Genomic DNA, 23,927 nt, shown 5'->3' with positions numbered 1-23,927 from the left:
CCTTTATTTACCAGCGACACTCTGTCTAGGCTAAAGATCTGAGGCTCAAGCTCCCCAAGACTGCTTTAGAGGAAGGTCTAGGACACCAGGAAAAGACTGGTGAGCTCTAGCTTCTCTCTATATTAATATTTAATGAGAAAAATGATTTTTTGATAATTACGCCTAGCAGTAGCATACTGGATCACATGATTATTCCAATCAACTCTATCTATAGTCTTACTGCTGCAGAGAGCATCTTTTGAAAAAGGCAGAAAGAATCTTGTCTGTTGAAGACATCTGGTGGAGTCTCCTTTCCTACAGTGGCTTCTCTCTACCAAGCAAGCTGTTGGTACCCAACCCAGAGCAGCTGTCTTTGTGCATTCTCACCCTTCTAACCACTTCGTTCTCCCTACAAGTTCCCTGGGGAGTTGCTAAGTCATTTTAATTCCATGACTTCCTTCACCTTTATACAGTACCTGACGAGTATGCAGAATCTGTGGGGATGGTACTTTCCTAATTCTTCAAGAAAAACCTGAAGCCATCTTTCAGTTAAATCATCTTAACGTACTTGAGGATACACATTCTCACTCTCTTATCCAAAAACAACCTCATTTTTCTTCCACTTCAAGCACGAAATCTGATTTTAATCCAGCACCTTGTTGGAGATTCCTCGGATTTTTAAAGTAGCATGCCTCTAGGCATATATTTGATATAAAATAAACACCATGAATAGTATTAGTTTTCATTTAAAAATATATATAAAGGTGCATTCATTAATTACCAGTTTTAACTTAATGATAAGTTCTCTGTATGTATGAAGTGTTAATAGGTTGTTTTTCTTAGTTGATTATCATAATAAACACTTTAATCCAAATTTACAAATGAGGAAACTAAGTCAGAAAGAGTAAGTGACTTATTCAAGGTTACAACACAGCTGATAACTAAGTGGCAGAACTTGGACAAAAGCCCAGGTCTTCTGCTTCCTTGCATGCTATACCAAGTCCCTGTATGACCCTACTAATTACCAAGTTGAAGCATTTCTTAAACTGTGAAATTAATTTCACTTCTACAGTGGCATATCTCAGTTGAAACTAAAAAAGTTAGGATTTTTTTTTTTTTTTTGAGATGGAGTCTCGCTCCATCGCCCAGGCTAGAGTGCAATGGCACGATCTCGGCTTACTGCAAACTCTGCCTCCCGGGTTCAAGCGATTCTCCTGCCTCAGCCTCCCGAGTAGCTGGGATCACAGGCACCTGTCACCACGCCCAGCTAATTTTTGTATTTTTAGTAGACATGGGGTTTCACCATATTGGCCAGGTTGGTCTCGAACTCCTGACCTTGTGATCTGCCTGCCTCGGCCTCCCAAAGTGTTGGGATTACAGGCATGAGCCACGGCGCCCAGTCCTCAGGATGTTTTTTAATGAACAGGGGTCCTCTTTTGCTCACATTTGCTTAGAAGTGAAAATAATACTACTAATTTCCTGGAGAAAATACTTTCAAGGTATCGAGACCACAACTGCAGCTTTATCTTCTCCCACAGTACTAGGTAGTGCTGGGCACACAGTAGATGTTTGATAAATACCTGTTGATCCCATATGAATAAATACAGTAGACTATATTGAAAAGGCAATAATTAGGATTACTTAAAAATAGAAAAGTATTCAAGCTAAGTAATTAGTGATAAAGATGGGCTTGTTTCCTCTGAGTTTATGAGTTCAGTCAGAATCTTTAATTCTGTATGCTTAAAAATGAACTGATACTTACGAAGTTCAATGTATTTCTAGGATACTGAACTACTACAAACTGCCAACTTTATATTGTTTACATCATTCATCAATATTGAAAAGCATAATATTATGTGACATTGTGAATTATAATCCAGTGGATCCCAGCTGAACAGTCACTTATTTGAAACAATACAGGAAAATTATCATCTATTACTATTATTAAAGTTGCATATGTTAAATCATAATTTTCAATTTTACATATTTGTATTTGCTTATGACTAGCTAAATGCTATCAATGCTGTCTTCCTAAGTTGCTGTGTCTGTATGGTATAAATGAGGTTCTCTATTACTGTTAATTAAGCCCAGGTACTGGCAGCAGTTACCACAAAGTTCAGTCATTTCCATGAGATAAAGGGATGCCTCACGGCCAGTAATGTTATAAGAGGTTTGACTAAGAGTCACCGGATCAATGGCTGAATTTTCACCAATTCAGAAAAAGATACATGGATTCTATTCGAGTTCTTCTATTACCTTGCTGAAAGTTTTCTAACCTAGCCACACTTAAGGGGCTAAAACTACTAAAAATGAATCCACAGTACCTTCACTTTAGAATTCCACATACAGGCTACTCAAAATTAGTACTTCTCAGCCTAAGGACACAGTGGATACTGGCCACAATTTTAATTCATAAAAATAAATTAAATTTCATTTTAATTCATAAAAATAAATTTTCATTTTAAGTTTTGTGGCTACAGAAAGAAACTGAAAAACTCAGAGTTGTGAAAAACATAAAGGAAAAAAGAAAACCCAGATCATGATGTAACAGGCAAAGGAAATTACAGCTCTTACACTTCTTATTTCTTAACCCAAAATAAAAACATGACTATTGTAACACCAACTCAGGATCTACAGAAAACCAACACATCACAAGAATACACTGTGTGGGAAGGTAGGAGAATCAGTCAAACCCAGATTTTTGACATCCTGAGATAAGATGACTCTACCCATCTTTCCACTGGTTTTGGCATAGTGTAGACAGGGTTTACACGGGTTGTTTATAGACACTGAGGATTTCCATAAAAATTATTTTTCCTGATACCCAGATAAGATTCAGACTTTGGTCCAGTCACTCTGAACCAAAAAGGCTACTTCATAAACTATTTCATATTTATCCCATGACATTTTGGAATGGGGACACTAAGAAGTATTTCTCTCTGAAAATACACATTTGAATGCAACCATCAAAGATGATGGTACAGACTTTTTTCTTCTTAGCAATTCAAGTGATACTTAATAGAGAAGGGTAAGTCCTGCTATCTTGCTGAGTAAAAAAAGACAAATCCACAATACGGCCGTACTTCTTCTCCATAAAAATAAATTTTATCTATTTGTCTATATTTTCTTTGTAGGAATTTGTAAAATGCTCTATTGTCAGACTTGGGAACATTTCTGCCTCACCCCCAGAAATCACTTATTTTTATACCATGGAGGGAAAAAAGGGAAAACAGAAGCTACTAAAAGCAACTGAAAACTGGCATTTAGTAAAAATCATACATAAAGGAAATAAATGATTACCTTAAGTTTAACCAGATACTTAACCTCAATATGCACTGGTCAGGTTAGGATAGATGGAAGAAACTGCCAAAAGCACCTATTTTACTCCAAATCCATATCTTAAGTAATTCTTTGAAAATTAAGAAATAAAAAAAGTAAATACACACAAAAGAGCTATTCCAACATGCTTGCTTCTATACAACTTAATGTAGTATTAATCCTATTATATTAACGGCTTATTATGCAGATTTGAATATCCTAAGTCAAATAACATTTTCCAACAAATCAGGTATGGAGAATAAAAGCATCATAAGATATAACCTCCGCAGCAGGTGTCAGTCCTGTTGTCCAACACCAGCAGTACGAAGAAGGCCTGTTGTAGTTACAAATGTATTTGGAAAAACTATAAACATGACAATTTAACCAAACTTATAACACTTTTCCCACAAGTGGGAAAAAGGTATTAAAGCTGTTCTCTTTGGGACCCAGATATCATCAGCAGAAATGAAAATGCAAAAGCCTATTTTTTTAATATTGAGAAGAAAATCACAATGTCAAACGAAATGAGAAATGAGGGATCTTTTATGGAATTTTTATACATTGGCTAAGAAAGTATTTCCCTGCAAAGAGAAGAGTCTCACTGGGTCATCACAAAATGATAGGGAGTGCAGAGGGAAGGTGGGATATAAGGTAATCAACCTGGATAACAGTATGCACCTTGGATGTTAGCAAAAGCGAAGCTAATAGCTTATAAAAAACACATGAAATATATAAAATAAAATGATTTTCATATACATCTTAATTTAAAATAATTAATGCATCAAATCCCTGTTTAAGACTTTAACCTGAATATCAAATTTAAGAGTCCAGACTAGTTACTGTTACCGTGGTTCTTCCCCACATGTAACACACACACTATCAAAAATAATTTAAAAACCTTCACATTCTTACATCTAAATTAGTGAGATATTTCTCCAGAAATCTTCCAAATAAATAGCTTTAAAAAAAGAATTTAAAAGCTGTTAACTTTTAAAAAAAATCTGTTAAATAAATTATTGATAATTCTTTACCCTACCACTGAAAATACATCAAGACACTACCAACAACAAAATAAAATTCAAGCCCTGACAAGAGACCCTTTCCAGTTCGAGGTCTCTTTTTAAGGTTCTACCCTCCTTCCTCCTCTCCCCCACCAGGTCCAAAATGGTTATTGCTGAGTGGGTGTGGCACAGTGAAAATGCAGCATCAGGTTCATTCTGTTCTTCGGGCAGTGTTCTTACTATACACACAAACTGCTCCAGGCAAGAAGGGGACAGGGGAAGCTCCAGGCTCCTGCCCCTAGACTGGTCTCCAAAGGGAAGAATGGCTGCAACAGCAGCTCTGTCACACAAAGAAACGTGCATGGCCATTTCTGTTCAACTTAAGGATCTTCCCAAGACGTTGCTTGGCTGTTGCCATTCCTTTTTTTGGACGTTTACCTATAAAACACCAAAAGAAGTGTCAATAACAATGAAAAGCACACTTAAGAGAGTACCTGGAAGACTGTGGGGGGAGCTTTCTTTATGAGAAGTAAGCCCTTAGGTGTTCTGCATGGACAAAGCTGTACTTCTAGACTTGGGCTGTTTAAAACCCTTCCACCTCATCACACTAGGCCCTCACAAGACTCCCAAGGCCTTCCCACAGTCTGGTCTACCTGCTCTTCAGCCTGGGTTCTTCCCTATTCTGCATTACACTATGCTTAGGCAACAAAACAGACTACCACTTCACAAATACCCCATATTCTGCTTCTCCCCTTTATGCCCTGCCTCAGGCTTGATCCTCTGCCTTCAAAGCTGTCTATTTTGTTACTTTCCCCAATTCAGCCTGGCTAATCCCTGAGCATCTGATTTTAGGATCTGTCTTTTGCTCCTCAGAGCTGATTTGGGGATCCTTTCTCTTTGTTACTGTAGTAGCCTGTGTATACTGCCATCACGATGCGCGAGATGTTGAACAACTTGAGTGTAGAGACTACACGTCAACTGCCACGATGACCATCACATACAGTCAGAAATATACTTCCTCTATACCTGTGTGAAAGTTACCTTTTGTTGCTTGGTTGCTGATAGGTGGTGGATTTGATGCCGGTCTCTTGGTAGGGTGAAGGGGCACGGAGAAGGAAGTTTCACCAACTGGCCTTTCTGGGCTTAGACTGCCGTTACTTAGCTGGCATGTTCCCGAAGTCAGGTTTGAATTCTGCATATACTTTCCATTCTGAAGGCTTGAGCCGCTGCTGTCCACATAATTCCTACTTTGTACCCTCTGACTAATTTCTGATGAACCTTCCTTTTTGATGCATTTCTGGCTTCTACTTAGATCCTGAAGGAGGAGGAAGGAAATGAGGCTGAATTTTTAGGGTTTAAATGAGGTATTTAAGCTCTCTATGCATTGGCAAAGTCAAGTAACAGAAGAAACAAACTACTGAATTCTGATTTTCTTAACATCTATTAGCCACAGAATGACCACTCCCACATCATGTCGTCTCGGTAGCTCTGAAGGACTTGGGTTTTGAAGTTGCATCGTAAGTTAAGAAGGCGACATCCTGGCTAACACGGTGAAACCCCGTCTCTACTATAAATACAAAAAACTAGCCGGGCGAGGTGGCGGGCGCTTGTAGTCCCAGCTACTTGGGAGGCTGAGGCAGGAGAATGGCGTAAACCCGGGAGGCGGAGCTTGCAGTGAGCTGAGATCCGGCCACTGCACTCCAGCCTGGGCGACAGAGCGAGACTCCATGTCAAAAAAAAAAAAAAAAAAAAAAAAAAGAAGGCGAAAGAGAGAGTGAGAGAAAACAATGTAAACAGGCAACATGCCCTAGTTGCTACTCCACTCAGTGAGCACATGCCACACAGGGACCCTGAGCTGGGGGAACGGTTCTCCCACTTCCTTGACACGTCACAGCTCCCTTGGACCTCTCATGTGCCATGTTCTTTTCTAGAATCTATCTTTTGTCAGGTTCATCTCCACTGTATTTTTTTGCTAGGAAATCCTTAGATCCAGAGTCCCAAGCTTGGTGTTTTCCTTTTACTACAACCACTCTTTCAGTCTCTTAAGACTATTGAGTAAACTTCCAGGGGGCAAGAAAACGCTACTGATTGGTGAGTCTTGAAATTAACTGAGAGGGTCATAATTAGCATTAAAAAGAGAAAGGAACAGACTAGATGTGAACAGAGTACACTACAGTGTGAATGTTTCATGAAACCAGTTTTCATTATGCTAATCATCCGTCCTCTATGTTTTCATTTATTTTCAAAAACAATTATAAAAAGAACAGCCAGATTTAAATAATAGCTTACATTATGTAATGAATCCTACAGTGCTAATAAATGATAAACTTTATGACCAGCTACAGTGAGGTACTATAAAATCATATTCTGAAAAGTATAATGAGATTTCTTATGACCTTTGACTCTGGAATGTATACTTCTGGTCAAAGAACGTACTCACAAAGCCTTCCTTTAAAAAAAAAACAAAACTGGCCAGGCGCGGTGGCTCAAGCCTGTAATCCCAGCACTTTGGGAGGCCGAGGCGGGCGGATCACAAGGTCAGGAGGTCGAGACCATCCTGGCTAACACAGTGAAACCCCGTCTCCACTTAAAAAATACAAAAAATTAGCCGGGCGAGATGGCGGGCGCCTGTAGTCCCAGCTACTCGGGAGGCTGAGGCAGGAGAATGGCGTGGACCCGGGAGGCGGAGCTTGCAGTGAGCTGAGATCCGGCCACTGCACTCCAGCCTGGGCGAGAGAGCGAGACTCCGTCTCAAAAAAAAAAAAAAAAAAAAAAAAACTTGCCTTTTTCTTATAAAAGTAATTGCTTAAATATTTTAAAAATATAGATAAGCCAAATTAAAAAAAATTAATAAAAACCACCCATAATTCCACTACTCAGAGATTAATGATGCTCCATATTTAGGGGCAGAGTCTTTTCTGTCTATATACACAGATATCTCCTCCTGCAGGGATTTTAGTCCATTCCTCCAGTCAACCCAGGGCTCTGGAAGATGGCAAAACCCAGGAGGCCCTTTTCACTTCTGCTGAGGTCTTTCAGTGCTATGTGAAAGCTTTATTCACAAGAGATTTCCCCTTCACTTCTTAAACAGTCGACTCAAGTTCCCGTCTCCTCTTCCCTCCTTCCCTTCTCACCCACAAATGTTTCTTCACTTAAAAGAGAACTAGAGGCAATATTTCTGCCTTTGCTGATTTACTTTCTTTCTTACGTGTGCTTAGGGTAGAGAGGTTTGGGGCCCCACAATGCCACATGAGAACTTCGATTCTTTCTTTAGTTGCTGTTTTCCAACATTTGCAGCAACAGGTTGTATCACTTTCCTTGTTTGGTGCTGCTGGTAAAGTTTTAGTTTTTTCAAAACTGCTACTTTGGGCTCATTTTGTTTGGCATAAGCATTAATATTCTGGGACCCTAAAACATCCAGGTTTTTTTTTTTTAAATTATTATTATACTTTAAGTTCTAGGGTACATGTGCATAACGTGCAGGTTTGTTACATATGTATACTTGTGCCATGTTGGTGTGCTGCACCCATCAACTCGTCATTTACATCAGGTACAACTCCCAATGCAATCCCTCCCTCCTCCCCAGGTTTTTCTCTTATAGCAACGGTTCTTCATCTGGAATCAATGAATGGTGTGGGGCAAGAGGGGGTGGTAGTAGCACAAATGGTGAGTAATGTAAGCAAAAGTTGTGTTTATCATGAATGTTTTTTGCCAAAAAGATAATCTGTAACTTTCATCAAATGCGCAAAGAAATTTGGTATCCAAAACTGTTCAAGAAACAGATCAGAGATTAAAAAGATATGATATTCTTCTTTTCCTTGAATATTTCAATCTAACCGGATATAACCTACAGGGCAAAGTTGGCAGCCAGTGGTTTAACTGCTCCCTTGAATAAATTATTCTTTTCCAGATGGCATTCTATCCATGAGCCTTATGTTAGTCATCATTTTGGCATCTCTCAAAATGGACAATTGTTCTAATGTGCATTTAACTGTAATTTTTTGGCTGCCTAGATCTAGCAGTTGATAACTGGTTGTTACAGTTTTAAAAAAGAAAGCAAAAACTACGTTAATGACCATTTAAAATCTCCTTTTAACGTTTCAAACTTTGACTATACCTGAGGATTAAATCTGGAAGTATCAAACTGTTTAATCCAGGAGGAAGTCCTCAAGTCTGGATCTTCAGTCTTGACATGGTATCCTAAAAAGAAGTTTTAGTTTAATTAACTTTGCACAAACTTGATATGAAATGACAAAATTAACCTAATTCTTAAAAATAAAAGCAGGCTGGGTGCGGTGGCTCATGCCTGTAATCCCAATACTTTGGGAGGCCGAGGCAGGTGAATCACTTGAGGTCAGGAGTTCAAGACCAGCCTGGCCAACATGGTGAAATCCCGTCTCTACTAAAAATACAAAATTTAGTTGGGTTTGGTGGCAGATGACTGTAATCTCAGCTACTTGGGAGGCTGAGGCACAAGAATCACTTGAACTCGGGAGGCAGAGGTTGCAGTGAGCTGAAATCATGCCACTGCATTCCAGCCTAGGCAATAGAGTGAGATTCCATCTTGGGGGTGAAAAAAAAAAAGCAAATTTATGTTGACATTTTATTTAAAAACACATTAACTCTTGAGATACTTATTTGCATGCCTTTACCTTCACTATATGTCTTTCCCTCTCAAAAAAAGTCACCAGCTCATAACCTATTATGTTAATTCTTTTGATTCTCTCAAAGACTGTCTTCATTTATTCATTCATTCGCTAGACAAGTGAAGCAGTGACATAGAGAAGGAACAAATAAATCTGTAATTGTTCGTGATCAATTAGTTATAAACACCACCACACTCAGACCAGCCTCAAAGACCGTCTTTATATAATGGGTTTTGGGCTACATGCTGGAAGATCTACAATCAAATTTTTTTTTTTGAGACAGAGTTTCGCTCTTGTTGCCCAGGCTGGAGTGCAATGGTGCGATCTTGGCTCACTGCAACCTCCACCTCCCAGGTTCAAGCAATTCTCCTGCCTCAGCCTCCCAAGTAGCTAGGATTACAGGCATGTGCCACCACGCCCAGCTAATTCTTGCATGTTTAGTAGAGATGGGGTTTCTCCATGTTGGTCAGGCTGGTCTTGAACTTCCAACCTCAGGTGATCCGCCCGTCTCAGCCTCCCAAAGTGCTGGGATTACAGGCATGAACCACTGCGCCCAGCGATATAGAATCAAATTCTATGGCCACCTATTGTATATGTAAAACCAATGCAATAATTCTCTCTAAAAATGGTACATTTTTCCACGTAGAATAAAGGCAGGTATTTGCCTGAATTTTGCAGTATTTCCATGAAAGTGTTCAAAGGACTAAAGGAAGACAAAATGGTGCAGTAGAAAAACAGACAAACCCAAATTTGAAATTGAGTTATTCCATTACCAACACAACTTTAGGCAACTTATTTATCCTCTCCAAACTTCAATTTCCTCTTATACAATAAGCAAAGACTTTGAGATCAGATGGTCCTGGCTTCAAATTCCAATACCACTGAATAATAGCTATGCGAAGTACGGACAAGTTGAGTTAAATTCGTTTTATTAAGTCTTATTTCCTTTACCAGTAAAATGGGAGTAATTTTACCTACAAGTATTGTTTTAAGAATTAAGTGAAGGCCGGGCGCGGTGGCTCAAGCCTGTAATCCCAGCACTTTGGGAGGCCGAGACGGGCGGATCACGAGGTCAGGAGATCGAGACCATCCTGGCTAACACGGTGAAACCCCGTCTCTACTAAAAAATACAAAAAACTAGCCGGGCGAGGTGGCGGGCGCCTGTAGTCCCAGTTACTCGGGAGGCTGAGGCAGGAGAATGGCGTAAACCCGGGAGGCGGAGCTTGCAGTGAGCTGAGATCCGGCCACTGCACTCCAGCCCGGGCGACAGAGCGAGACTCCATCTCAAAAAAAAAAAAAGAAAAAAAAAAAGAATTAAGTGAAATAACCAGGCATGGTGGCTCACACCTGTAATCTCAGCACTTTGGAAAGCAGAGGCAGCAGGATCACCTGAGCTCAGGAGTTGGAGACCAGTCTGGGCAACATAGTTGAGACCTCGTCTCTACAAAATATCAAAAAATTAGCCAGGTGTGGTGACATATATCTGTAGTTTCAGCTACTTGGGAGGCTGAGACAGGAAGATTGCTTGAGCCCTGGAGGTTGAGGTTACAGTGAGCCATATTTGTGCCACTGCATTCCAGCCTGGGCAACAGAGTGAGACAGTCTCAAAAAAAATAAAAATAAATAAATAAATAAATAAAAATTATTTCAGTGAAATGGATGTCAGGCTCCTCAGGTACATAATTATATAGGCATTCAATTTTAATATAGTACTATCTTCTCCCCAGTTGTCCTCAGGCTTTTTGGGACACAAACATTTTCTCTAAAGGCACAAAGAAGAAAACACTATGTGGCATGCCTAACACTGCCACTGAGTCCATTCTCTTTTCCTAATACTTTCTTTTCAAGTAGGAGAAAGAATAGCCTCAATCAGAAAGAAACGGTTCTAAACTTGTTTTTCCTCTCATAAAAGGAAAAAGGGCTGATTGTTCAAGCTTAGTTGACCATTTAAGGCACCAAAACACTCCTTCCACTCTGATCAACCTGTCTGTAAAAGGGAAATAATACTAACTGGCTTGCCGTAACAATGGAAGAATGATGCTAGTGAACACAATTGTCAATCCCAGGTAATTTACATTTTGAGGTCTCTGCTTCCATCTTACATGATATGTCAGCATTGTGCTTTTTTTTGGTCAACCTTCTTAACACATTTCCAACTAAAGATGCTTATTCATAATCTCTAACCTAAATGAGGATTATTGAGCCATTAAGTTGGGCACCATATGTTACTTTTTAGAGACGGATATTTTATGTTTCTTACCACATTCCACTGGTTTATGATAGCGATACAACTGCCTAACCTCAGGGTTACTGCTATGGCAGCTGCTGGGATCCTGGAGAGAGTTTCTTTCACCACTGCAGCCTGTGCTTTGTATTTGCCTTTGTAAACAAGTGGAATAGTGCAACCCTGCCATAGACAGCATGCCCTGAATAGCTTCTTCCTCTGTGCTCGTCGAGGTAGGACATTCCCTAAAGAGGAGATGACACAAAAACGGAGTCTATTTTTTCTGATGACATTTTTGGTAAAACGTAAAACTAAAAAAAATTTTCATAGTATTTATCTTAGAATATAATAAGACTTACTACTATCAGCAAGCCTACCTTTTAATTGGAATTTCACTTCTAGATGGCTTCTGGCTCTTTCGAAGGAAGTTCCTCATCACATTAGATTCCTCCTTAAAGTTGGATGTTATTTCTTGTTTCTTTTCATCACCTGAACTTTCAGACTCTTCAGTGGTAAAGTTATTTTTCTGAGATAATAATTACACATTACAAAGCTACATAAGAAATTGACCAAGTCTGTATACATTAGTCCAAAAAGATTTTATGCATCTAGGGAAAGTCAGAATCTTAATTGGAATTATTTCTGTATTTCACATGGAAAAAAATGATAATCTCTATTAACTAGCTGAACATACTACCTTAAAAAAATACACAGTATAGGCTTCCTTTAAGGTAACATAAAATATAATCCATGAGAAATATGAAACAAGAATAGTATAAGCAAAGGAATCTCTCCCTCTACCCTTTCCAAAATCAGACAAAAGCTCTATGTCTCAAATGTGAATGGTCACATGATGGCGTGTGTGTACATTGACCACCACAGAAGACCCTGGGCTACATAAGTCAGAGAGACAAGCTTTGAGAAAAGCTGTCATTTGCCTTCCTTCCAGGAGAAGTTACGTGATGCTCATCTTTCCATCAAATAACGTACAAGCCACGGGGTCTCAGGCGTACCAGTGCAGTGCACTCGGGTCCGGAGTCTTCTGACTCAGAAATATCAGAATATCCTGATGATCTACTCCTGAGTTCTGATTTCACACGTGTAAAAAACCCTGAAAAAGAATGAAAATTTGAGAGAAAAAGAGAAAGTCATTTGACTACGATGAACAAGGTGACAAAGTGATATCTAAAGTCCACCCAGCTTGTGATGTCTCTCAATCTCTTGCTCTACCTTCCTTTTTCACTTTTATTTTCTTTATTTCTTTCTCCCCTTAAGGTCTTTCTCCATAATTGGCCAAGATACAGACTGAAGTATATTCTCAAATATTGAGTGTGGTATTTCCATAATTATATATTCCTTATTTGGATAGATTGACTGTTTTATATTTCTTTCCAGAAGAAAAATGTTGAAACTAAAATTAGCTACTAGATGCATTTCACACTTCTCCTTTTGCATTAGTTGTATCATTAGAAAACAAAAAGGTAACTTTCCCAAACATAAAAAGCATTCACGTAGATAGTGAATTCAACATGCTTATAAACTGGGCTTTCTCTTTCATGAGGCACTGACATAGAGCAATGGTTCGATGGATTCCTGTTGATTAGCACCTGGCATGTGTGCAAAGGCAGAGTCACCAACTACAGCAGTGCCAATTTTACTCAAATTAGCAGGAATTGGGGTGTTCAACATGGATTAAATGTTAGTTATCTGAAACATTTATTTGTCAAGTACCAAAATATTTATTTGAACTACTTTTTAAAATAGAAAGGAATACAGAGATCCTGAAATATGTTGAGAAATTAAAGCTTAATTCAAAGAAGAAAGACCTTAAGGAGAAGGAGTGTTACTATTTTGCCATACTGATGATAACCAATTAATAACCCAGTAAAGACCTTCTTGTCAACAAGTCATCAATTAAAACCACAATACATGGATTACTAACAGCTTCAGATTAGCTAATCCTATATAATTCCTAATTCTGAAAACCATATACATGGTACCTGAACTTATATATAAAATTAAACTGGAAACTTTTATTTTAGGGAGTAGAGGCCTATAACATGCATGAGCTTTCAAGTGACTCTTTAAAAACTGACTAGAGGAGTGCATCTCTAACCCACATACATCCCCCTCACTGAGAACACCATGCCTGGCCACTACACCTCACTGGGCATTCACGTTCAGCACTTCTCTGATGGGTGAACTACTCAGACATACTTCAGATTTTTCAAGACAGTTTTAGGGACACAAAACTTTTCTGCTATTATAAACTTAAGAACTTCAAAATTAGCAAGTTACTTTACATATTATATTAGTAATGAAAAGATCTTTAAAATAACCATTAAAACATACTGTTCAGTGGTTTTTGAGATTCTTCATTTTCTATTCCCTCTATTCTTGAACGCTCTTCTATCTTCACTTTTGCCTTTTTTGTCCTTCTTTTATCCTCTTCATTTTCACTATCTGCTGTATAAAGACTTTGATCTGCAAAGGGCTGTCTTTCATCTCTGTATCAAGAAGGAAAAATAATCAAGTTAGAATATAGTGCAAGACTCTGTAGCCAAACAGTATTTATTCCCCCTCCCTTAATTTACAAAGAGGAGAGAATGGAGACACTATCCCCATATTTCAATCAACTGTGCAATAGTATGTACTAGGGATCTGAGGTTTGTTTTTTGTTTGTTTGTTTTTGTTTTTTGAGACGGGGTCTTGCTCTGTTGCCCTGGCTGCAGCGTAGTGGCACAATCATAGCTCACTGTAACTTTGAACTCCTGGGCTCAAGCAATCCTCTCACCTCAGTTTTTCAAGTAGCCAGGATTACAGGCACGGCCACCACACCCAGCTAATTTAGTTTTAGTTTTTTGTAGAGATGGAGTCTCGCTAAGTTGCCCAGGCTAGTTTCAAACTCCTAGCCGCAGAGATCTTCCCACCTCAGACTCCCAAATCAACTTGGGATTACGGGTGTGAGCCACTGAGCTCACTACAGATTAAACAGGCATCCCCAACCCCTGGGCCATAGACTGGTACCAGTCCGTGGCCTGTCAGGAACTGGGTCGCACAGCAGGAGGTTAGTTAGTGGGCCTGTGAGCATTACCACCTGAGTTCTGTCTCCTGTCAGATCAGTGGCAGCATTAGATTGTCACAGGAGCGTGAACCATATTGTGAACTACACATGTCCAAGGGTTACACACTCCTTATTGAGAATTTAATGCCTGATGATCTGAGGTGGAACAGTTTAATCCCAAAACCATTCCCTGGCTGAAAAAAAATTGTCTTCCACAAAACCGGTCCCTGGTGCCAAAAGGGTTGAGGACCACTGGGTTAAATGAACAAAGGAAACCCAATGAAAATTAATCTATTTGATACTCTGATTTACTTTACATACTTAATTATTCTTCCATTTGTCAGCAGTAATCGTAGATCATTATCTTTCGCTCTCCATTCAGGTACCGTGGAAGATGGTTGGAGATGTTTGTTGAATTTTCCATTCAGTTTAGAGCTCAAGATGTCCTGAAGGTATAAAAGCAGAACTTACTTACCATCCACCCTCAGGTAGCCCTGCTTGACTGAAGGAATACAGTATACCACCACCTCCCCCATGGTTCTGCATCTCAAAGATACAGGCAGCCACCTGGGCTTGGGGATATGCAGCAGTATGGCACTCCAGAGTTCCTAAAGCCAAAGCAAGAGTATGGCTCATCTTTCTGGAGGGCCATTAACTATGAAATGCATTCATTAGAAAGTAAAACATAAAATATGCATAAAGTGAATTCAAAGAAATGTCATTTTTTTTTTTTTTTTTGTGAGATGGAGTCTCGCTCTGTCACCTGGGCTGGAGTGCAGTGGCCGGATCTCAGCTCACTGCAAGCTCCGCCTCCCAGGTTTATACCATTCTCCTGGCTCAGCCTCCCGAGTAGCTGGGACTACAGGTGCCCGCCACCACGCCCGGCTAGTTTTTTGTATTTTTTAGTAGAGATGGGGTTTCACCGTGTTAGCCAGGATGGTCTCAATCTGCTGACCTCGTGATCCGCCCGTCTCGGCCTCCCAAAGTGCTGGGATTACAGGCTTGAGCCACCGCGCCCGGCCCAGAAATGTCATTCTTACAGAAAGCTGAAAAACTGGAGAAGTGCTGCCTCAGAGTATTTTAGCTCTCTTCCCCTTGCTTCTTCCTGCTAAAGTGCTGGCTACTGGGCCTTTCCATTCACCCATCCTTCATCTAATACCGAGTCAGCAACTTACAGATCACCACACTGCTACCACTACGAACAAGGGTCACCATGCGACATAAAGGTAGTAGCTGGTTTTTAATGTATAAAAAAGAGTTCCTTTTCATAGTGATTTTCCCCTTAATAATAAATAGAACCTTTCATAATAAGCTTAATCTTCTCTGATGATTACAGTTTAGAACAACATAATCTTAAAACAATATAATTACATACAATTTAAAATATTTAAGAAAGTTTTATATATATGGGTTTTTTTGATTTTTTTAAAGCCAGGATCTAGCTACGTTGGCCTTAAACTCCTTGGCTTAAATGATCCTCCTGACTTAGTCTCCTAAGCAGCTGGGACTACAGGCCCACACCACAGCACCTGGTTCTTCGATCTTATTCATTTAAAATGGTTGCTTATCCCCTACTTGGGATGTAAAAGTATGGATGATGCAGAGCTCACTACAAAGTCACTACCATGTTCTGCAAAGGCGCTACACTGATCTCATTACTGCCTTCCACTTTCCCCTTTGTCCAGTAGGCCAGCACTTCACAAAGTTTAAGAGTTTCGTCTGACAGTCTCCCAGTCTAACAGTCCTCCAGGCTGACTGCTGGCTCAAGCAGATGCTTTCTGCATTTGCTCTTCCCTCTGCCTGTAATGTGATTCCTCCAACCACCAAGTAACAATTTGACTTCTTCCTATTTGTTATTCAGCTGTCGGTTCAAACCTGAGAGACTCTCTGACCACCTTAGCTAAAGCAGCCAGCTTTACCTCATCCCTCTTTATTCTGTTGTTCTATTGTTTTGGGTTTTTAAAATAACACTTATCATCTGAAATTATATTATTTTAGTATATGTCTCTGTCTCCCCATCCTTCCAGCTTGAACTAGGATTGAAGCTTCATGAGGGGCAGGGACTTAAGTTTTGCTCACAATGTTCTCCAGAGCCTAGAAGAGGAAGTGATACTTGCTAAAGACTCAAGAAACGTATCAGCAATCAAATGAGGTCTATTCATTCAAATTCTACACTAAAACCTAGAAAGATTTAGCACCGCTCCCTGTCACAGGCATAACTACTGGCTGATCCCTACAATGCTGCAGCCAAGATTAGATATCAACAACAGTCAGACTATTCTCTTATTAAGCCTTTAAAGACTTTAAGAAACAGCCAAGTTTCTTTTTGTTGTCATGAAACATGATACTTGCCTCTTCCCATGGACACATCTCTAATCTTTTGAGGACCTCCCTTGTGTGGAGCTCTAGGATGTCTAGGTTGGAAGGAGTTCGGACATTATGATCTCGAAGTTTCCTCATCTTTCTTCGGGAATGGTATGGGGAAGTTGCTTCATTTGAGGATCGTGAGACTGGACACACAGTAGGAATTCCCTGAGATTTAAATGGTTTGCCGTTCTCCTCCTTTAAGAATTAAAATCAGAGTATTTTTATGAGAAGGCTACTACATACATACATGACTAGTCATCCATAAAAATATTTTAGAAAACAAAAACAATTCAGTTTAACCATATAAACACAAAAAAGACTAAACCCTAAGATTCAAACAGCTTTGCTGAGCCCTTTATATCCCTTCTCTCTCCAACGTAATATACTGTGAACATACTTGATTTTTTTTTTTTTTTTTTTGGAGTCAGGGTCTCGATCTTGTCACCCAGGCTGCAGTGTGTGCAGTGCAGTGGTGCAATCTTGTCTCACTGCAATCTCTGCCTCCTGGGCTCAAGCAATCCTCCTACCTTAGCCTCCCACGTAGCTGGGACTACAGGCGCATGCCACTGCACCAGGCTAATGTTTTAGAGACAGGGATTTGCCATGTTGCCCAGGCTGGTCTTGAACTCCTGAGCTCAGGGGATCCACCTGCCTCAGCCTCCCAAAGTGCTGGGATTACAGGTGTTAAATTAGCCACTGCAGTGGGCCTTGATTTTCAATATCTTATTAAAGGCTGTGTTGCATTCTACTGTATGGATATAGCTTAATTTTCTGACCTAATACTTACTGGCAGCCATTTAGGCTGTTGTTCTTTCCGACAACGAACATTCTTTTCACGTACATATTTGAATAAATTAATTACTTTTTAAAACAAAATGATACATCTATGTAGTTTTAAAAATTATTATATAAGCATATCATGAAAAATAGCAGTCTCCTCTTCCTCATCCCTGATTCTCATTCTCCAGAGGCAACCACTTGCAAAATTTTTTAATGTGATAACATAAACATAAAATCTGCCATTTTAACAATTTTTAAGTGTACAGTTTAGTGGCATTAAGTAGAGTCACAGTGTTGTGCAACCATCACTGCCATCCATCTCCAGAACCTTCTCATCTGCACAAACTGAAACTGTACCCAGTACACAATAATTTCCCATTCTCCCTTCCCGCCAATCCCTAGCAACTACGATTCTACTTGCGTTCTCTATGAATTTGACACCTCTAGGAACCTCATATAAGTGGAATTTTATAAAATTTGTCCTTTGGTGACTGGATTACTTCACTTAGCAAAATATCTTCAAGGTTCATCCATGCTGTAGCATGTGTCAGCATTTCCTTCTTTAATTTTTATTATACTTTAAGTTCTAGAGTACATGTGCACAACATGTAGGTTTGTTACATATATATATATACATGTGTCATGTTGGTGTGCTGCACCCATTAACTCGTCATTTACATTAGGTATATCTCCTAAAGCTATCCCTCCCCTTTCCCCCCACCCCACGACAGGTCCCAGTGTGTGATGTTCTCCACCCTGTGTCCAAGTGTTCCCATTGTTCAATTCCCACCTATGAGTGAGAACATGCGGTATTTGGTTTCCTGTCCTTGCGACAGTTTGCTCAGAATGATGGTTTCCAGCTTCATCCATGTCCCTACAAAGGACATGAACTCATCCTTTTTTATGGCTGCATAGTATTTCATAGTGTGTATGTGCCACATTTTCTTAATCCAGTCTATCATTGATGGACATTTGGGTTGGTTCCAAGTCTTTGCTATTGTGAATAGTGCCACAATAAACATATGTGTGCATGTGTCTTTATAGCAGCATGATTTATAATCCTTTATGTATATACCCAGTAATGGGATGGCTGGGTCAAATGGTATTTCTAGTTCTAGATCCTTGAGGAATCGCCACACTGTCTTCCACAATGGTTGAACTAGTTTACAGTCCCACCAACAGTGTAAAAGTGTTCCTATTTCTCCACATCCTCTCCAGCACCTGCTGTTTCCTGACTTTTTTGATCGCCAATCCAACTGGTGTGAGATGGTATCTCATTGTGGTTTTGATTTGTACTTCTCTGATGGCCAGTGATGATGAGCATTTTTTCATGTGTCTGTTTGCTGCATAAATGTCTTCTTTTGAGAAGTGTCTGTTCATATCCTTTGCCCACTTTTTGATGGGATTGATTTTTTCTTGTCAATTTGTTTAAGTTCTTTGTAGATTCTGGATATTAGCCCTTTGTCAGATGGGTAGATTACAAAAATTTTTGCCCATTTTGTAGGTTGCCTGTTCCCTCTGATGGTAGTTTCTTTTGCTCTGCAGAAGCTCTTTAGTTTAATTAGATTCCATTCGTCAATTTTGGCTTTTGTTGCCATTGCTTATGGTGTTTTAGTCATGAAGTCCTAGCCCATGCCTATGCCTGAATGGAACTGCCTAGGTTTTCTTCTAGGGTTTTTATGGTTTTAGGTCTAACATTTAAATCTTTAATCCATTTTGAATTAAATTTTGCGTAAGGTGTAAGGAAGAGATCCAGTTTCAGCTTTCTACATATGAGCCAATTTTCCCCAGCACCATTTATTAAATATGGAATCCTTTCCCCATTTCTTGTTTCTGTCAGGTTTGTCAAAGATCAGATGGTTGTAGACGTGTGGTATTAATTCTGAGGGCTTTGTTCTGTTCCATTAGTCTACATCTCTGTTTTGGTAAAAAAAAGTACCATGCTGTTTTGGTTACTGTAGCCTTGTAGTATAGTTTGAAGTCAGGTAGCATGATGCCTCCAGCTTTGTTCTTTTGGCTTAGGAATGTCTTGGCAATGTGGGTTCTTTTTTGGTTCCATATGAACTTTAAAGTAGTTTTTTCCAATTCTGTGAAGAAAGTCATGGTAGCTTGAAGGGGATGGCACTGAATCTATAAATTACCTTGGGCAGTATGGACATTTTCATGATATTGATTCTTCCTATCCATGAGTATGGAATGTTCTTCCATTTGTTTGTGTTGTCTTTTATTTCGTTGAGCAGTGGTTTGTAGTTCTCCTTGAAGAGGTCCTTCACATCCCTTGCAAGTTGGATTCCTAGGTACTTTATTCTATTTGAAGCAACTGTGAATGGGAGTTCACTCATGATTTGGCTCTCTGTTTGTCTGTTATTGGTGTATAAGAATGCTTGTGATTTTTGCACATTGATTTTGTATCCTGAGACTTTGCTGAAGGTGCTTATCAGCTTAAGGAGATTTTGGGCTGAGACCATGGGGTTTTCTAAATCATGTCATCTGCAAACAGGGACACATTTGACTTCCTCTTTTCCTAACTGAATACCCTTTATTTATTTCTCCTGCCTGATTGCCCTGACCAGAACTTCCAATACTATGTTGAATAGGAGTGGTGAGAGAGGGCATCCCTGTCTTGTGCCATTTTCAAAGGGAATGCTTCCAGTTTTTGCACATTCAGTATGATATTGGCTGTGGGTCTGTCATAAATAGCTCTTATTATTTTGAGATACGTTCCATCAATACTGAATTTATTGAGAGTTTTTAGCATGAAGGGCTGTTGAATTTTGTGAAAGGCCTTTTCTGCATCTATTGAGATAGTCATGTGGTTTTTGTCTTTGGTTCTGTTTATATGATGGATTACGTTTAGTGATTTGCGTATGGTGAACAGCCTTGCATCCCAGGGAGGAAGCCAACTTGATCATGTTGGATAAGCTTTTTGATGTGCTGTTGGATTCAGTTTGCCAGTATTTTATTGAGGATTTTTGCATCCATGTTCATCAGGGATATTGGTCAAAAATTTTCTTTTTTTGTTGTGTCTCTGCCAGGCTTTGGTATCAGGATAATACTGGCCTCATGAAATGAGTTAGGGAGGATTCCCTCTATTTCTATTGATTGGAATATTTTCAGAAGGAATGGTACCAGCTCCTCTTTGTACCTCTGGTAGAATTCGGCTGTGAATCCATCTGGTCCTGGACTTTTTTTGGTTGGTAAGCTATTAATTATTGCCTCAATTTCAGAGCCTGTTATTGGTCTATTCAGGGATTCAATTTCTTCCTGGTTTAGTCTTGGGAGGGTGTATGCGTCCAGGAATTTATCCATTTCTTCTAGATTTTCTAGTTTATTTGTGTAGAGGTGTTTATAGTATTCTACGATGGTAGTTTGTATTTCCGTGGGATTGGTGGTGATATCCCCTTTATCATTTTTTATTGCCTCTCCGCTTTTCTTCTTTACTAGTCTTGCTAGTGGTCTATCAATTTTGTTGATCTTTTCAAACAACCAGTTCATGGATTCATTGATTCTTTGAAGGGTTTTTTTGTGTCTCTATCTCCTTCAGTTCTGCTCTGATCTTAGTTATTTCTTGCCTTCTGCTAGCTTTTGAATTTGTTTGCTTTTGCTTCTCTAGTTCTTTTAATTGTGATATTAGGGTATCAATTTTAGATCTTTCCTGCTTTCTCTTGTGGCCATTTAGTTTTATAAATTTCCCTCTACACACTGCTTTAAATGTGTCCCAGAGATTCTGGTATGTTGTGTCTTTGTTCTCATTGGTTTCAAAGAACATCTTTATTTCTGCCTTCATTTCATTATGTACCCAGTAGTCATTCAGGAGCAGGTTGTTCAGTTTCCATGTAGTTGTGTGGTTTTGAGTGAGTTTCTTAATTCTGAGTTCTAATCTCATTGCACTGTGGTCTGAGAGACAGTTTGTTACAGTTTCTGTTCTTTTACATTTGCCGAGGAGTGCTTTACTTCCAAGTATGTGGTCAATTTTGGAGTAAGTGTGATGTGGTGCTGAGAAGAATGTACATTCTGTTGATTTGGGATGGAGAGTTCTGTAGATGTCTATTAGGTCTGCTGGGTGCAGAGCTGAGTTCAAGTTCTGGATATCTTTTTTAACTTTCTGTCTCGTTGATCTGTCTAATGTTGACAGTGGTGTGTTAAAGTCTCCCATTATTATTGTGTGGGAGTTGCAGTCTTTTTGTAGGTCTCTAAGGACTTGCTTTATGAATCTGGGTGCTCCTGTTTTGGGTGCATATATATTTAGGATACTTAGCTCTTCTTGTTGAATTTATCCCTTTACCATTATATATGGCTTCTTTGTCTCTTTTGATCTTTGTTGGTTCAAAGTCTGTTTTATCAGAGACTAGAACTGCAACCCCTGCTTTTGTTTTCCATTTGCTTGACAGATCTTCCCCCATCCCTTTATTTTGAGCCTATGTGTGTCTCTGCACATGAGATGGGTCTCCTGAATACAGCACACTGATGGGTCTTGTTTCTTTATCCAATTTGCCAGTTTGTGTCTTTTAATTAGAACATTTAGCCCATTTACATTTAAGGTTAATATTGTTATGTGTGAATTTGGTCTGGTCATTATGATGTTAGTTGGTTATTTTGCTTGTTAGTTGGTGCAGTTTCTTCCTAGCATCGATGGTCTTTACAATTTGGCATGTTTTTGCAGTGGCTGGTAGCGGTTGTTCCTTTCCATGTTTAGTGGTTCCTTCAGGAGCTCTTGTAAGGCAGGCCTGGTGGTGACAAAATCTCTCAGCATTTGCTTGTCTGTAAAGGATTTTATTTCTCCTTCACTTATGAAGTCTAGTTTGGCTGGATATGAAATTCTGGGTTGAAAATCCTTTTCTTTAAGAATGTTGAATATTGGCCCCCACTCTCTTCTGGCTTGGAGAGTTTCTGCCAAGAGAACCGCTGTTAGTCTGATGGGCTTCCCTTTGTGGGTAACCCAACCTTTCTCTCTGGCTGCCCTTAACATTTTTTCCTTCATTTCAACTTTGGAGAATCTGACAATTATGGGTCTTGCAGTTGCTCTTCTCGAGGAGTATCTTTGTGGTGTTCTCTGTATTTCCTGAATTTGAATGTTGGCCTGCTTTGCTAGGTTGGGGAAGTTCTCCTGGATAATATCCTGAAGAGTGTTTTCCAACTTGGTTCCATTCTCCCCATCACTTTCAGGTACACCAATCAGATGTAGATTTGCCCTTTTCACATAGTCCCACATTTCTTGGAGGCTTTGTTTGTTCCTTTTTACTCTTTTTTCTCTAAACTTCTCTTCTCACTTCATTTCATTCATCTGATCTTCAATCACTGATACCCTTTCTTCCAGTTGATCGATTCAGCTCCTGAAACTTGTGCATGCGTCACACAGTTGTCGGGCCATGGTTTTCAGCTCCATCAGGTCATTTAATGTCTTCTCTACGCTGGTTATTCTAGTTAGCTATTCATCTTTTTTCAAGGTTTTTAGCATCTTTGTGATGGGTTCGAACATCCTCCTTTAGCTTGGAGAAGTTTGTTATTACTGATCTTCTGAGGCCTACTTCTGTCAACTCGTCAAAAGTCATTCTTTGTCCAGCTTTGTTCCATTGCTGGCAAGGAGCTGCATTCCTTTGGAGGTGAAGAGGCACTCTGATTTTTGGAATTTTCAGCTTTTCTGCTCTGTTTTCTCCCCATCTTTGTGGTTTTATCTACCTTTGGTCTTTCATGATGGTGACCTAGAGACGGAGTTTTGGTGTGGATGTCCTTCATGTTTGTTAGTTTTCCTTCTAACAGTCAGGACCCTCAGCTGCAGGTCTGTTGGAGTTTGCTGGATGTCCACTCCAGACCCTGTTTGCCTGGGTATCACAAACGGAGGCTGCAGAACAGCAAATACTGCAGAACAGCAAATATTGCAGAACAGCAAATGTTGCTGCCTGATCCTTCCTCTGGAAGCTTCATCTCAGAGAGGCACCCGGCTGTATGAGGTGTCAGTCACCCCCTACTGGGAGGTGTCTCCCAGTTAGGCTACTCCGGGGTCAGCGACCCACTTGAGGAGGCAGTCTGTCCGTTCTCAGATCTCAAACTCCATGCTGGGAGAACCACTACTCTCTTCAAAGCTGTCAGGGACGTTTACGTCTGCAGAAGTTTCTGCTGCCTTTTGTTCAGCTATCCCCTGCCCCCAGAGGTGGAGTCTACAGAGGCAGGCAGGCCTCCATGAGCTGTAGTGGGCTCCACCCAGTTTGAGCTTCCCGGCAGCTCTGTTTACCTACTCAGTCTCAGCAATGGCAGCCGCCCCTCCCCCAGCCTCGCTGCCACCCTGCCCTTCAATCTCAGACTGCTGTGCTAGCAGTGAGCAAGACTCCGTGGGCGTGGGACCCTCCGAGCCAGGCGCAGGATATAATGTCCTCATGTGCTGTTTGCTAAGACCACTGGAAAAGCGCAGTATTAGGGTGGGAGTGTCCCGATTTCCCAGGTACCGTCCGTCATGGCTTCCTTTAGCTAGGAAAGGGAATTCCCCAACCTCTTGCACTTCCCAGGTGAGGCGATGCCCCACCCTGCTTCGGCTCACATTCCGTGGGCTG

The 23,927-nt window shown here is 40.1% G+C and overlaps 1 protein-coding gene across 1 annotated transcript in view; it reads right to left on the bottom strand.

The window, feature by feature from the left end:
* Positions 1–3,353: 3,353 nt before the first annotated feature.
* KDM7A (lysine demethylase 7A) overlaps positions 3,354–23,927 on the bottom strand; it is a 92,419-nt gene continuing 71,845 nt past the window's right edge. Inside the window, exons 12-20 of the mRNA XM_030932804.1 lie at positions 16,585–16,794; positions 14,554–14,678; positions 13,521–13,675; positions 12,182–12,279; positions 11,546–11,694; positions 11,205–11,413; positions 8,416–8,498; positions 5,340–5,613; positions 3,354–4,736 (exon numbers count right to left, since the gene is read on the bottom strand). Of these exons, the coding sequence (XP_030788664.1) occupies positions 4,642–4,736; positions 5,340–5,613; positions 8,416–8,498; positions 11,205–11,413; positions 11,546–11,694; positions 12,182–12,279; positions 13,521–13,675; positions 14,554–14,678; positions 16,585–16,794 (1,398 nt within the window). The 3' untranslated portion in view covers positions 3,354–4,641. The remainder of the gene's footprint in view (positions 4,737–5,339; positions 5,614–8,415; positions 8,499–11,204; positions 11,414–11,545; positions 11,695–12,181; positions 12,280–13,520; positions 13,676–14,553; positions 14,679–16,584; positions 16,795–23,927) is intronic.

This window comes from Rhinopithecus roxellana, chromosome 6 (genome assembly GCF_007565055.1).
Source record: "Rhinopithecus roxellana isolate Shanxi Qingling chromosome 6, ASM756505v1, whole genome shotgun sequence".
In the NCBI taxonomy this organism is placed as follows: Eukaryota; Metazoa; Chordata; class Mammalia; order Primates; family Cercopithecidae; genus Rhinopithecus; species Rhinopithecus roxellana.
The sequence above is the reverse complement of the archived record's forward strand: the minus strand, read 5'-3'. Positions and strand labels throughout refer to the sequence as shown.